The sequence below is a fragment of the Heterodontus francisci genome, chromosome 38 (genome assembly GCF_036365525.1).
Source record: "Heterodontus francisci isolate sHetFra1 chromosome 38, sHetFra1.hap1, whole genome shotgun sequence".
Classification (NCBI taxonomy): domain Eukaryota; kingdom Metazoa; phylum Chordata; class Chondrichthyes; order Heterodontiformes; family Heterodontidae; genus Heterodontus; species Heterodontus francisci.
Window position 1 is genome coordinate 16658049 of NC_090408.1, and position 13848 is coordinate 16671896.

At 43.5% G+C, this 13848-nt stretch overlaps 1 protein-coding gene across 1 annotated transcript in view; it reads left to right on the plus strand.

Moving 5' to 3' along the window:
* Positions 1-13455, plus strand: part of idh2 (isocitrate dehydrogenase (NADP(+)) 2) — a 37786-nt gene extending 24331 nt beyond the window's left edge. The window contains exons 8-11 of the mRNA XM_068017737.1: positions 7058-7170; positions 9368-9465; positions 12194-12286; positions 13096-13455. Coding sequence (XP_067873838.1) covers positions 7058-7170; positions 9368-9465; positions 12194-12286; positions 13096-13183 — 392 coding nt within the window. The 3' untranslated portion in view covers positions 13184-13455. The remainder of the gene's footprint in view (positions 1-7057; positions 7171-9367; positions 9466-12193; positions 12287-13095) is intronic.
* Positions 13456-13848: the final 393 nt, after the last annotated feature.

Here is a 13848-nt window from a genome sequence, read left to right on the forward strand (position 1 = left end):
ACTTTTGGTTTGTGGTTAAGCTGTTAACTTTTCTTGCACATGCATACAAAATGCAAGAATTACTAAACAAAATCTTAATGGGTGAATGTGGGCCCAAAGTAGCTAAATTATTTAATGTATCCTGATTGTGGTGTAAATGTTTTCAGTATTCAAGTGCAATCGTAAGTTGCTATTCCAAGCATTGCATGTCTACATTCATGACAAAATAAGTAATGCTTTCTTCAGCCCCCACCCTCTTAAGGATTGGATGTATTCTTCTTGGCTTAGGGGTTAGACTTGCTCTGACAATACTCTTGACTCTGACAATAAGTAGGAGACCAGATTCATGCTGTAAACCCAGAGGATTTTTAACATTGACCCTGTGCAAACAAAGCCTACATCACTTAGTGGCTGCTGAGAACATAAGGGGTTGTGCTGTGGTTCAGCTGTAAATGGCAAAGGAGGATCAAACCACAAATATTTTTTCTTTTCCCCCAAGTAGAATCCTAATTGAATAGGTAGGCTTGCTTGGCTGCTTCCTTTTCTAATGTTATAGATGCAACTTAATTTCCTTAGTGTGTAGTACCACAGTGCTGGCTGCATGTTATACTACATCATACATTGTGCACTTTTTTTAAAGACAGGTACTTGAATTTGCTATCTTTATTTAAAAAAAAAAAATTATTCAGCCTGCTCAAGTGGCTTCAGGCATGATGTGAGCCACTCTAACCATTTGTTACACTTTCAGAGATCTGTTCAGAGGGAACTGAATCTCTTATGTGGGATGGACTTTTAAAAATTCCTGAAAGAGGAACTCTTGTGATCTGAAGCTGTAATGAGTTTTTGAAAACAAACTTAAATGATGCAATGTTTTCATTGGGCAAGATCATAAAGTGGAATCCTGAAGATTAAATTTGTGACCTATTAAATTTTAGTTTGAACTGATCACTCTCCATACCAGTCATCACCACCTGAATGGTGTACAAGATACATAGAAGAACTTCCAATTTTTATTGGTGGAAGGAGGTAGTGGCAGGGGGGAAAACTTTTTATATAGACTGGACAAATGAAATGGGCAAAATTAGCCTGGAAGATGAGTTTGTGAAATGCATTTGCATCAGTTTCCTAGAATACAAAGAACAGTACAGCACAGGAACAGGCCATTCAGCCCTCCAAGCCTGTGCCGATCTTGATGCCTGCCGAAACTAACACCTTCTGCACTTCCGGGGCCCATATCCCTCTATTCCCTTCCTATTCATATATTTGTCAAGATGTGTCTTAAATGTCACTATCGTATCTGCTTCCACCACCTCCCCTGGCAGCAAGTTCCAGGCACTCACCACCCTCTGTGTATAAAAAAAAAAAAACGCCTCGCACATCCCCTCTAAACTTTGCCCCTCACACCTTAAACCTATGTTCCCTAGTAACTGACTCTTCCACCCTGGGAAAAAGCTTCTGACTATCCACTCTGTCCATGCCGCTCATAACTTTTTGCACGCAATATTGTAACTAAGGTTCTGTACAGCTGCAGCATGACTTGCCAATTTTTATACTCTATGCCCCGACCAATGAAGGCAAGCATGCCGTATGCCTTCTTGACTACCTTATCCACTTGTGTCGCCACTTTCAGTGACCTGTGGACCTGTACGCCCAGATCTCTCTGCCTGTCAATACTCCTAAGGGTTCTGCCATTTACTGTATACTTCCCACCTGTATTAGATCTTCCAAAATGCATTACCTCACATGTGTCCGGATTAAACTCCATCTGCCATTTCTCCGCCCAAGTCTCCAACCGATCCAGATCCTGCTGTATCCTCTGACAATCCTCATCATTATCCGCAACTCCACCAACCTTTGTGTCGTCCGCAAACTTGCTAATCAGACCAGCTAAATTTTCCTCCAAATCATTTATATATATACTACAAACAGCAAAGGTCCCAGCACTGATCCCTGCGGAACACCACTAGTCACATCCCTCCATTCAGAAATACACCCATCCACTGTTACCTTCTGTCTTCTGTGACTGAGCCAGTTCTGTATCCATCTTGCCAGCTCACCTCTGATCCTGTGTGACTTCACCCTTTGCACCAGTCTGCGATGCGGGACCTTGTCAAAGGCTTTACTAAAGTCCACATAGACAACACCCACCGCCCTTCCCTCATCAATCATCTTCGTCACTTCCTCAAAAAACTCAATCAAATTAGTAAGACACGACCTCCCCTTCACAAAACCATGCTGTCTCTCGCTAATAAGTTCGTTTGTTTCCAAATGGGTGTGAATCCTCTCTAATAGTTTCCCTGCCACTGACGTAAGGCTCACCGGCCTATAATTTCCTGGATTATCCTTACCACCCTTCTTAAACAAAGGAACAACATTGGCTATTCTCCAGTCCTTTGGGACCTCACCTGTAGCCAATGAGGAAGCAAAGATTTCTGTCAAGGCCCCAGCAATTTCTTCCCTTGCCTCCCTCAGTATTCTAGGGTAGATCCCATCAGGCCCTGGGGACTTATCTACCTTAATGCTTTGCAAGACACCCAACACCACCTCCTTTTTGATAATGAGACTATCTGCACTCCCTTCCCTAGGCTCATCATCCACCAAGTCCTCCTTGGTGAATACTGATGCAAAGTACTCATTTAGCACCTCACCCATTTCCTCTGGCTCTACGCATGGATTCCCAGCTCTGTCCTTGAGTGGGCCAACCCTTTCCCTGGTTACCCTCTTGCTCTTTATATATGTATAAAAAGCCTTGGGATTTTCTTTAATCCTGTTTGCCAATGACTTTTCATGACCCCTTTTAGCCCTCCTAACTCCTTGCTTTAAGTTCCTTCCTACTGTCTTTATATTCCTCAAGTGCTTCATCTGTTCCTAGCCTTCCAGCCCGTACAAATGCTTCCTTTTTCTTTTTGACTAGGCTCACAATATCCAGTGTTATCCAAGCTTCCCGAAACTTGCCAAACTTGTCTGTCTTCCTCACCGGAACATGCTGGTCCTGGATTCTAATCAGCTGACATTTGAAAGACTCCCACATGTCAGATGTTGATTTACCCTCAAACAGCTGCCCCCAATCTAAAGTCTTCAGTTCCTGCCTAATATTGTTATAATTAGCCTTCCCCCAATTTAGCACCTTCACCCGAGGACTACTCTTATCCTTATCCAGAAGTACCTTAAAACTTATGGAATTATGGTCACTGCTCCCGAAATGCTCCCCCACTGAAACTTCAACCACCTGGCCGGGCTCATTCCCCAATACCAGGTCCAGAATGGCCCCATCCCTAGTTGGACTATCTACATACTGTTTCAAGAAGCCCTCCTGGATGCTCCTAACAAATTCTGCCCCATCCAAGCCCCTAGCTCTAAGTGAGTCCCAGTCAATATTGGGGAAGTTAAAATCACCCACCACTACAACCCTGTTACCTTTTACATCTTTCCAAAATCTGTCTACATATCTGCTCCTCTACCTCCTGCTGGCTGTTGGGAGGCCTGTAGTAAACCCCCAAATTCGTGACTGCACCCTTCCTATTCCTGAGCTCCACGCATATTGCCTCGCTGCATGACCCCTCTGAGGTGTCCTCCCGCAGTACAGCTGTGATATTCTCCTTAACCAGTAATGCAACTCCCCCACCCGTTTAATATCCCCCTCTATCCCGCCTGAAGCTTCTAAAGCCTGGAATATTTAGCTGCCAATCCTGCCCTTCCTTCAACCAAGTCTCTGTAATAGCAACAACATCATATTTCCAAGTACTAATCCAAGCTCTAAGTTCATCTGCCTTACCTGTTATACTTCTCACATTGAAACAAATGCACTTCAGACCACCAGTCCTGCTGTGCTCAGCAACATCTCCCTGCCTGCTCTTCCTCTTAGTCCTACTGGCCTTATTTACTATGTCCTCCTCATTTACTTCACTAGCTGTCCTACTGCTCTGGTTCCCACCCCCCCCCTGCCACACTAGTTTAAACCCTCCCGAGTGACGCTAGCAAACCTTGCAGCCAGGATATTTGTGCCCTTCCAGTTTAGATGCAACCCGTCCTTCTTGTACAGGTCCCATCTGTCCCTGAAGAGAGCCCAATGGTCCAGATATCTGAAACCCTCCCTTCTACACCAGCTGCTCAGCCATGTGTTTAGCTGCACTATCTTCCTATTTCTAGCCTCACTGGCATGTGGCACAGGGAGTAATCCAGAGATTACAACCCTAGAGGTCCTGTTTTTTAACTTACTACCTAATTCCCTAAACTCTCCCTGCAGGACCTCATCACTCTTCCTGCCTATGTCATTAGTACCAATGTGTACCACAACCTCTGGCTGTTCACCCCCCCTGCCCCCTCCCCCCCCCTTCAGAATGCCCTCTGTCCGTTCAGAGACATCCTTGACCCTGGCACCAGGGAGGCAACATACCTTCCTGGAGTCTCTTTCACATCCACAGAAGTGCCTATCTGTGCACCTGACTATAGAGCCCCCTATAACTATTGCTCTTCTGTGCTTTGTCCCTCCCTGCTGAACAACAGTGCCAGCTGTGGTGCTGATGCATTGTGGAATCAACTAGAAACAAAGCAATTTTAGATCTATTATTGTGTAATGAGGTAGGGCTAATTGGTAACCTCTCAGTAAAAGATATGAGGAAAAAGTAATCATCATGAATTTGAATTCCATTTTAATTGGATAGATGTATGAGACCAAAACAAGATCTTAAACTTAAAGCTAGTTACATGGGTTCGAGGGGAGGGCTGTCTAAGGTTGGTTGGACAAATAGACTAAAAGGTTTGGCAGTAAATAAACAGTGGGAAACGTTTAAAGAAATGATTCAAAGTTCAAAAATGCATTCCATTAAAGAAATTCAAAAAAGATCCATCTGTGGCTTACTAGGGAAGCTAAGAATAGTATTTGATTAAGAGGTTCATAATGTTTCAAATAATAGTCAGCCTGAGGATTGGGAGAGTTTAGAAACCAAAGGGTGAATAGAAAGTTGTTTTGGTGGGGGTGGGGGGTGCAGTGGGAAGTATATAAAAAGGAGAGTAGCTTAAAGTAAACATTCCTGCATTGGAGGCAGTCCGGGGAAGTTGTGAGTAATGAGGAAATGGTAGAGCTGAACTAATATTTTGTGATTGTCTTCAGAAGACACCAATTACTTAACAAATAGAAGGTAACCTAGGAGCTAATTAAGGGTGAGAAACTTAAGGTAAATATCAGCAGAGAAAATGTATTGGAGGAACTTAGCATACTAAAGGCAGACAAATCCCCAAGACCTGATGACTTACACCCTGGGGCTCTAGTTGCAGAGATAGTAGATGCCCAGGTTGATTTTCTAAAATTCCCTAGATCTTGGAACAGCCTAGCAGATTGGAAGTTAGCAAATTAACACTATTCAAGAAAACTGGGAACTGCAGGCCAGTGGATTGGTTAATGAACAGAAAGCAAAGGGTAGGGATAAATGGGGCATTTTCAAGTTGGTACAGTGTAACTAGTGAAGTCCTGCAAGGATCAGTTCTGCGCCCTCTGCTATTTACAATCTATAATTACTTATGGTCTCTTCTTAGTCATGTATGCCATTTTGCTGACGACAAAGTGAGTGGGAATGTAAGCTGTGAGGAGGCCACAGAACCTGCAAAATTTATAGACTGGTTCAGTGAGTGGGCAACAAGGTGATAGATGAAGAATAATGTGGGGGAAGTGTGAGGTTATTCACTTCTAGTAAGAATAGAAAAGCAGAATATTTTTAGAAGGTGTGAAACTTTTTTTAAATATTCAGAGCTGGATCTCCTTGTACATGGAACCATAGAAAAAGTACAGCTTGTCTGTGCCAGCTGAATAAACTATCCACCCAAAGTAATCCCGCCTTCCAGCACCTGGTCCTTAGCCCTGCAGGTTACAGTACCTTGGGTACCTCTTTAAAAGAATCATAAATCATAAAGCTAGCATGCAGGTACAACAAGCAATGAGGAAGGCAAATTGCAAGCCTGTCCATCCACAAGGCACAAATCAGGAGTGTGATGGAATACTGTCTGCTTGCCTGGATGAATGCCGCTCCAACAACACTGGAGCTCGACACCATCCAGGAAAAAGCAGCCCGCTTGATTGGCACCACATTTGCTCCCTCCACCACAGATAGGCAGCACTGTGTACCATCTACAAGATGCAGTGCAGCAACTCACCAAGGCTCCTTAGACAGCACCTTCCAAACCCATGACCTCTACCACCTAGAAGGACAAGGGCAACAGATGCATGGCAACACCACCACCTGCAAGTTCCCTTCCAAGCCACACATCATCCTGACTTGGAACTATATTGCCGTTTCTTCACTTTCGCTGAGTCAAAATCCATTCCTAACAGCACTGGGTGTACCTACACCCCAAGGACTACAGTGGTTCAAGAAGGCAGCTCACCACCACCTTCTCGGGCAATTGGGGATGGGCAATAAATGCTGGCCTAGCCAGCGATGCCCATGTCCCATGAAGAATTTTTAAAAAGTTTCCCTTCATTGCAAGGGGACTTGAATACAACAACAAGGAAGTCTTGATACAATTGTATTAGACTTTGGAGTACTGTGTGCAGTTTTTGTGTCTAAGGAAGGATTTAACCGCCTTTGGGTTCACTAGATTGGCTCCTGGGATGAGGCTTAGTAAATTGGGTCTATACATGAGTTTAGAAGATTGAGAGGTGATCTCTTTGAAACATGCAAAACTTTGAAGGTGTCTGATGGGGTAGACAGAGATTGTTTCCTCTGGCTGGAGAATCTACAACCTGGAGGCACAGCCTCAGGATAGGGGGTCGATCATTCATTTAGTTCTGAGATGAGAAATTTCTCTACTCTGTTGTGAACCTTTTGGAGTTCTTTCCCTCCGAGGCTGTGGATTTTATTTATGGCTGAAATGCAGATTTTGTGTGTTTTTGAATAGAGGGATGAGGCACAAGATCAGCTATTGTACTAAATGATGGAGCAGGCTTGAGGGGCTGCATGGTCATCTACTCCTTTTTCATATGTTCTTAAACATGTTGGAAGTTCCACCTTCAAACTGGATTCTGAGCAAAATATGCGGGTCCCATTTTTTTATATATGCAGATCCTTTTTCTTCCCCCTAGGATTTGGCTCTCTTGGCTTGATGACTTCTGTTTTGGTTTGTCCTGATGGAAAGACGATTGAAGCAGAGGCAGCCCATGGCACAGTCACACGCCACTACAGAGAACACCAGAAGGTAAGAGTAAGATTGATTTACAGCTGACTAAAAATTTATGTTGGGTCTTTATCTTTACCCAAAGGCAACAGTCTTTGAGATGGGAGTAAATCTGTCTCTCAATTCCTCTTCCAGTACATAACTGTTGTATGTACATCATCCTTATGTAATTGGAAGCCCACATCCAGTTTCCCAAATTTCACAAAATTTGAGCAATCTGGCTAATGGAAAGTACCACTGCATTTTTTTTTTATTGGGAATTGGTTGCGGGGGGGGAGGGAGGAAAGAGAAGCCTTGCTTTGACTGCCATTTTTGTCTAAAGTGGAGCAGAGACCAGTACATTTACTTTTTCTTAACCTTCAGCAAACATTTTCTGCCCCATAATGCCACACTTTCACCACCATGCCAGCAGAGCTTGTGATTTCAAATACACTTCAGATGCAATCTTCATAACTCTGAGATGAGAAAATGTATGGTTAGAGGTGGAGAGAAATCTGACTCAACAGAGGGGGAGTTGATTGCTGGACTGTCTGCTGGTTGTTTAATAAAAATGAGTGAACTGTTAGATGACTAATGAGGAAACTTTTTTTCAGCTAGTCACAGAATTAAAGTGGCTAGAATCTCTGCCACAAGCCAATATTGAAGCCTAGTCCATAAATTCTTTTAAAGGAAAATGTGATGGTGAGAGGGGAATAAAAGGAATGGATAATGAAGGGGATTGGACGAGGTGTTTGTGTGGTGGAAGTACCATTGCAGACTCAATGGGCTCAGTAGCCTGTTTCTAATTCATTTATTAACAGGAAATTGCCTATTTGTAGGCTGTTTAGTGCTGTGTTCATTTGATGACAAATTGAACTCCATTAGGCCACGACAGAATAAACCTCCTAAGGAGTAAACACAAGTCTGGCTAGTGCTGTAAATGCAATCCTGGTGTTGACATGGCTGCTCTGCTGATTGTGAATATACACATTTTAATAGTACATTCTCAAAGAATTACTATTCCATAAATGAGTATTGAGAATGTTTCTTTTCACTGAGTTGATTTTAAAATCTTGGGCCTGACTTAACTGTTTGTAGGCATTGCTGTCCCTTACTAATTTAATCCATACTAGTCAGTCTTAGATTCTGATTTAAATCCACTCTCCCTCTTATTGCTCACACAGACCAATGGGAGCCCATTGTAAATGTACTTTAAACATCAGTGACTCCTGACAATGCAGAGCAATCACAGACGTCTTCAAACCAGCCTGCCAGTATGAGAGTGCATGTGACATCGCCACCCTTTCATATCCGTCTCCGTTCACCCGAACAGTACCCCGCTTCCTCTCACCATTGCTGCTTCATCCTGCTCAATCTCTGCCATGCTGCTGCCTTCTCTCACTCACTTCCTTTCTCTTCCCAACACCACCACCCCCCCACCCCCCCCCCCCCCAGCCATTTGTTTCTCATGTTCTACTTTCTTCCCCCACCTTTGCTGGTTGCTCCCTCACTCCCCTGGGCTGTTTCCTCACTCCACCCACTTTTTCTCCTTTCTTCCCCACCCTCCCCCCAGCAGTGATTCTTCAGTGGAAGAGACTGCATTTGTGTATGTGCTAGGACTGTGCCACCAATACTAGTGGCTGCATTGTCAGCAAACAGCCTTTAAACAGAAGTCTTTGTTGCAGTTCTTCATATGAACACTGCATAGCTTCCTCTCCTTTCTGTAGTATACATTTGTTGTTGTGGAAATTTAGTAGAGAACCTTGCAGCACAATAGATGGCCATTCTGCCTATTATGCCTGTGCTAGCTGAAAACTATCCAATTGGCTCAATTCCTGTTTCTCTGTAGCTTAACTTTCTTACAAGTATATATCCAATTTATGATTGAAAGGGTGGTGGAAGCAGATTTGATAAACTTTCAGTCATAGTATTCCAGGTCATAATTCAGACATCAATTAAAAAAAAACTCTCACCCCTTTGTTTGCCAATTACCTTTTGTCTGTTGGTTATTGACCCACCAGCTTTTGGAAATTTTCTTATTCTTTTAAACCCTCTTGTAGTTGCAATATTGATGGTAAATGATTCCTGAAGGTAAGTTTGGTGATTTAGAATTGCATCTGATTGATTTGATTTCAAAATGTAAAATTCTAGAGTCTTAAAACTCCTCAAGGGCTTCAAATGAAACAGTGCTGCACCAATAGTTGATAGGAGTGGGTTAATCTTAATCTTAATGTTGCAGGGCAATCCTACTAGCACTAACCCCATTGCTAGTATTTTTGCTTGGACTCGAGGCCTTGAACACCGTGGAAAGCTGGATGGCAATAAAGAACTCATCAGGTAAAACAGGTTAATGTGATTGTGTTTAATGTCTCAGACCAGTGAAGGATTCACAATTACTTTAGAATGAGGTTTAAAAAAATTAGTGCTGATTCATTTCATATGCAGTTATGATAGGTTATAATATCTAAAACTCACCCTCCCTCTCCCCCCCACCCCCCACCCAACCATTGTCCTGTGCCTTCCCTGGCTACGTTTGGGTTGGGGAGCAAGAACAAAGAACGGTACAGCACAGGAACAGGCCATTCGGCCCTCCAAGCCTGCGCCGATCTTGATGCCTGCCTAAACTAAAACCTTCTGCACTTCCAGGGTCCGTATCCCGTTATTCCCATCCTATTCATGTATTTGTCAAGATACCTCTTAAACATCTCTATGGTACCTGCTTCCACCACCTCCCTGGCAACAAGTTCCAGGCACTCGCCACCCTCTGCGTAAAGAACTTGCCTCGCACATCCCCTCTAAACTTTGCCCCTTTCACCTTAAACCTATGCCCCCTAGTAACTGACTCTTCCACCCTGGGAAAAAGCTTCTGACTATCCACTGTGTCCATGCTGCTTATAAATTTGTAAACCTCTATCATGTCGCCCCTCCACCTCCGTCGTTCCAGTGAAAACAATCCGAGTTTATCCAACCTCTCCTCATAGCTAATGCCCACCAGACCAGGCAACGTCCTGGTAAACCTCTTCTGTACCCTCTCCAAAGCCTCCACGTCCTTCTGGTTGAATTGCACGCAATATTCTAAGTGTGGCCTAACTAAAGTTCTGTACAGCTGCAGCATGACTTGTCTATTTTTATACTCTATGCCCCGACCGATGAAGGCAAGCCTGCTGTATGCCTCCTTGACTACCATATTCACCTGCATTGCCACTTTCAGTGACCTGTGGACCTGTATGCCCAGATCTCTCTGCCTGTCAATACTCCTAATGGTTCTGCCATTTACTGTATACTTCCCACCTGCATTGGACCTTCCAAAATGCATTACCTCACATTTGTCCAGATTAAACTCCATCTGCCATTTCTCTGCCCAAGTCTCCAACCGATCCTGCTGTATCCTCTGACAATCCTCATCACTGTCCGCAACTCCACCAACCTTTATCATCCGCAAACTTACTAATCCGACCAGCTACATTTTCCTCCAAATCATTTATATATACTACAAACAGCAAAGGTCCCAGCACTGATCCCTGTGGAACACCACTAGTCACATCCCTCCATTCAGAAAAGCACCCTTCCACTGCTACCCTCTTTCTTCAATGACCGTGCCAGTTCTGTATCCATCTTGCCAGCTCCCCTCTGATCCCATGTGACTTCACCTTTTTGTATCAGTCTGCGATGCGGGACCTTGTCAAAGGCTTTACTAAAGTCCATATAGACAACATCCACTGCCCTTACTTCATCAATCATCTTTGTCACTTCCTCAAAAAACTCAATCAAATGAGTGAGACCTCCCCTTCACAAAACCATGCTGCCTCTCGCTAATAAGTCCATTTGTTTCCAAATAGGAGTCAATCCTATCCTGAAGAATCCTCTAATAATTTCTCTACCACTGACGTAAGGCTCACCGGCCTATAATTTCCTGGATTATCCTTGCTACCCTTCTTAAACAAAGGAACAACATTGGCTATTCTCCAGTCCTCTGGGACCTCACCTGTAGCCAATGAGGATGCAAAGATTTCTGCCAAGGCCCCAGCAATTTCTTCCCTTGCCTCCCTCTGTATTCTGGTGTAGATCCCATCAGGCCCTGGGGACTTATCTACCTTAATGCTTTGCAAGACACCCAACACCACCTCCTTTTTGATAATGAGACTATCTGCACTCCCTTCCCTAGGCTCATCATCCACCAAGTCCTTCTTGGTGAATACTGATGCAAGGTACTCATTTAGTACCTCGCCCATTTCCTCTGGCTCCACACACAGATTCCCATCTCTGTCCTTGAGTGGGCCAACCCTTTCCCTGGTTACCCTCTTGCTCTTTATATACGTATAAAAAGCCTTGGGATTTTCCTTAATCCTGTTTGCCAATGACTTTTCATGACCCCTTTTAGCCCTCCTAACTCCTTGATTTAAGTTCCTTCCTACTGTCTTTATATTCCTCAAGGGATTCGTCTGTTCCTAGCCTTCCAGCCCTTACGAATGCTTCCTTTTTCTTTTTGACGAGACTCACAATATCCCGCGTTATCCAAGGTTCTCGAAACTTGCAGACTTATCCTCCTTCCTCACAGGAACATGCTGGTCCTGGATTCTAATCAACTGACGTTTGAAAGACTCCCACATGTCAGATGTTGATTTACCCTCAAACAGCTGCCCCCAATCTAAATTCTTCAGTTCCTGCCTAATATAATTAGCCTTCCCCTAGTTTAGCACCTTCACCCGAGGACTGCTCTTATCCTTATCCAGAAATACCTTGGAACTTATGGAATTATGGTCACATTTATCTGTCGCTCCAAGAGTTATTGTATAAGTGTTGGGGTACTTCACCTCTGCTTGTGCCTCCTCAAAATTGAACAGATGAGGTCAGGCTACTTGTGTAATGAATGGTAGATGTGAATATTGAGGTTTTTGACACATTTTAACCAGGAATACTGACCCTAAACTTTCTTTTAACTTTGGGACCTGAATGCTGTGGTCCACTGGAGCACTTTCATTGCCAATGTCCATGGCAAGGTAACATTTTACATTGACAGTTAAACTGCTACCTCAAATATCCTAAACAATTTTTATTTTAAAAGGTTTGCTCAGATACTGGAACAAGTTTGTGTTGAAACTGTTGAGAGTGGCATCATGACTAAGGATCTGGCTGGCTGTATCCATGGCCTCAGTCAGTAAGTTGTTCTTCAATTTTAAAATTGGTTCATCTCTTGTGTACTACTAAGATTTAAAAAGCAAATTTTACAGTTAACTTGATGTATGCAAGGTTATTTAGAAGGAACTTGTTCTGTGGTCATATGCCAAAAAGAACTGTTCCTGTCTCCGCTTCCCACTGAGGCTTAGAACCAGATTTGGGGTATTACTTTGTTGGCTGCACAAATGATCTCTGCGTATAGGGCCCCATTACAAGAGGCAGGGAGCTAGACTGAAGTGCACTTACCCTGGGATTGTCTGGAGCTTCAGCCTCGAACTAGATTGGACTGACAAATTTGAGCATTGTGTGGATTGGAGACAAAGTAGGAGTCTAGGACGTTGGGGAGATGATTAGGGGTGTCGAACAGGATGTCCCTCACCGTACAGGTGAGGAGGCTGGTGTCACAGGTATTGAAGCTGAACTGGGAGAGGCTAGGGTGTGGGAGCTGCTGCCTCACTTGTATAGCAGTTTGATGCAGGTGGAGAGGCATGGGGAATGGGATATAATGGAACTACGTTGAGTTCTAGGCTGGAAGGAGGCTGTGAGCAGGGGATCAGGTAACTGGTTGCCTGTTGGTCTGTAGTAACTACATGATGGCTAAGGATTCCTTTTTCTCTTTTACATCAGCTATGAAATTTCACCACAAGCAAATGTGGAAAAATAAGTGTGGATAGTACTCGGCATGTTCTAGATTTAAAATGACCTGTTTTATGCAAGGATGCAAAATTTACCTTCCATCTCTCTTCCTGTCTCCCTAAATTTGGATGTGTTCTACTTTCCCTTCCTCAGTGTCCGATTGAATGAGCACTTTGTGAACACTACTGACTTCCTGGATGCCATAAAGAACAACTTGGATAAAGCCCTGGGCAAGAAGTAGATGGTTTAAAAGATCCATTTTACCTCATTTTTAACTTAAGACTAAAGGTCACATCAAACGGAAGGAAAAAGCCAGTCAGTTTACTTATTTTTTTAAGTTTTAAATTAATTAAGGATAAGAGTCCCAGCATTGCCTGGGAGGACATTGTACAGAAAGTTTGGACCGATGTGGATTTTGTATTGTGAAACATTTCATTAAAATCTGTAATATATTTGTCACGAGGTATGAAGTTGGCATTAATTAACAAGAAGCAATAAAAACCTTTTAATGTGTGTTCCTTTCCTGTGTACTTCTTTCAATCATCCCAAAATAAAATGAAAAGCTTTAGTGCTAAGGGGGAATGGAATAAAGGCCTGCTACCCGACCTGAACCTGACTGGACCAGACGACGTATAGGGTTCGGATTGAGTTGCACTTCCAGGTTCGGCATTCTGGGTCGGACACACTATCACAGGCTCCAATGTTAATGTAATTTTTTGACTAGAAAGGTGTTTTTTTGACAGTTATTTTAAGCTTGTGCAGATCAGCAAAAAAGTGAAAAATGGAAGGTAAGTTAACTGATCGGGTCGGGCGCAGGAAAAAATGGAAGGACTCTGGTCGGATGTGGTTGTCGGTCGGGAGTTTGTTTTTGTTGTTTGCAGACCCCAGCAGGCCTTCAGAATGGAA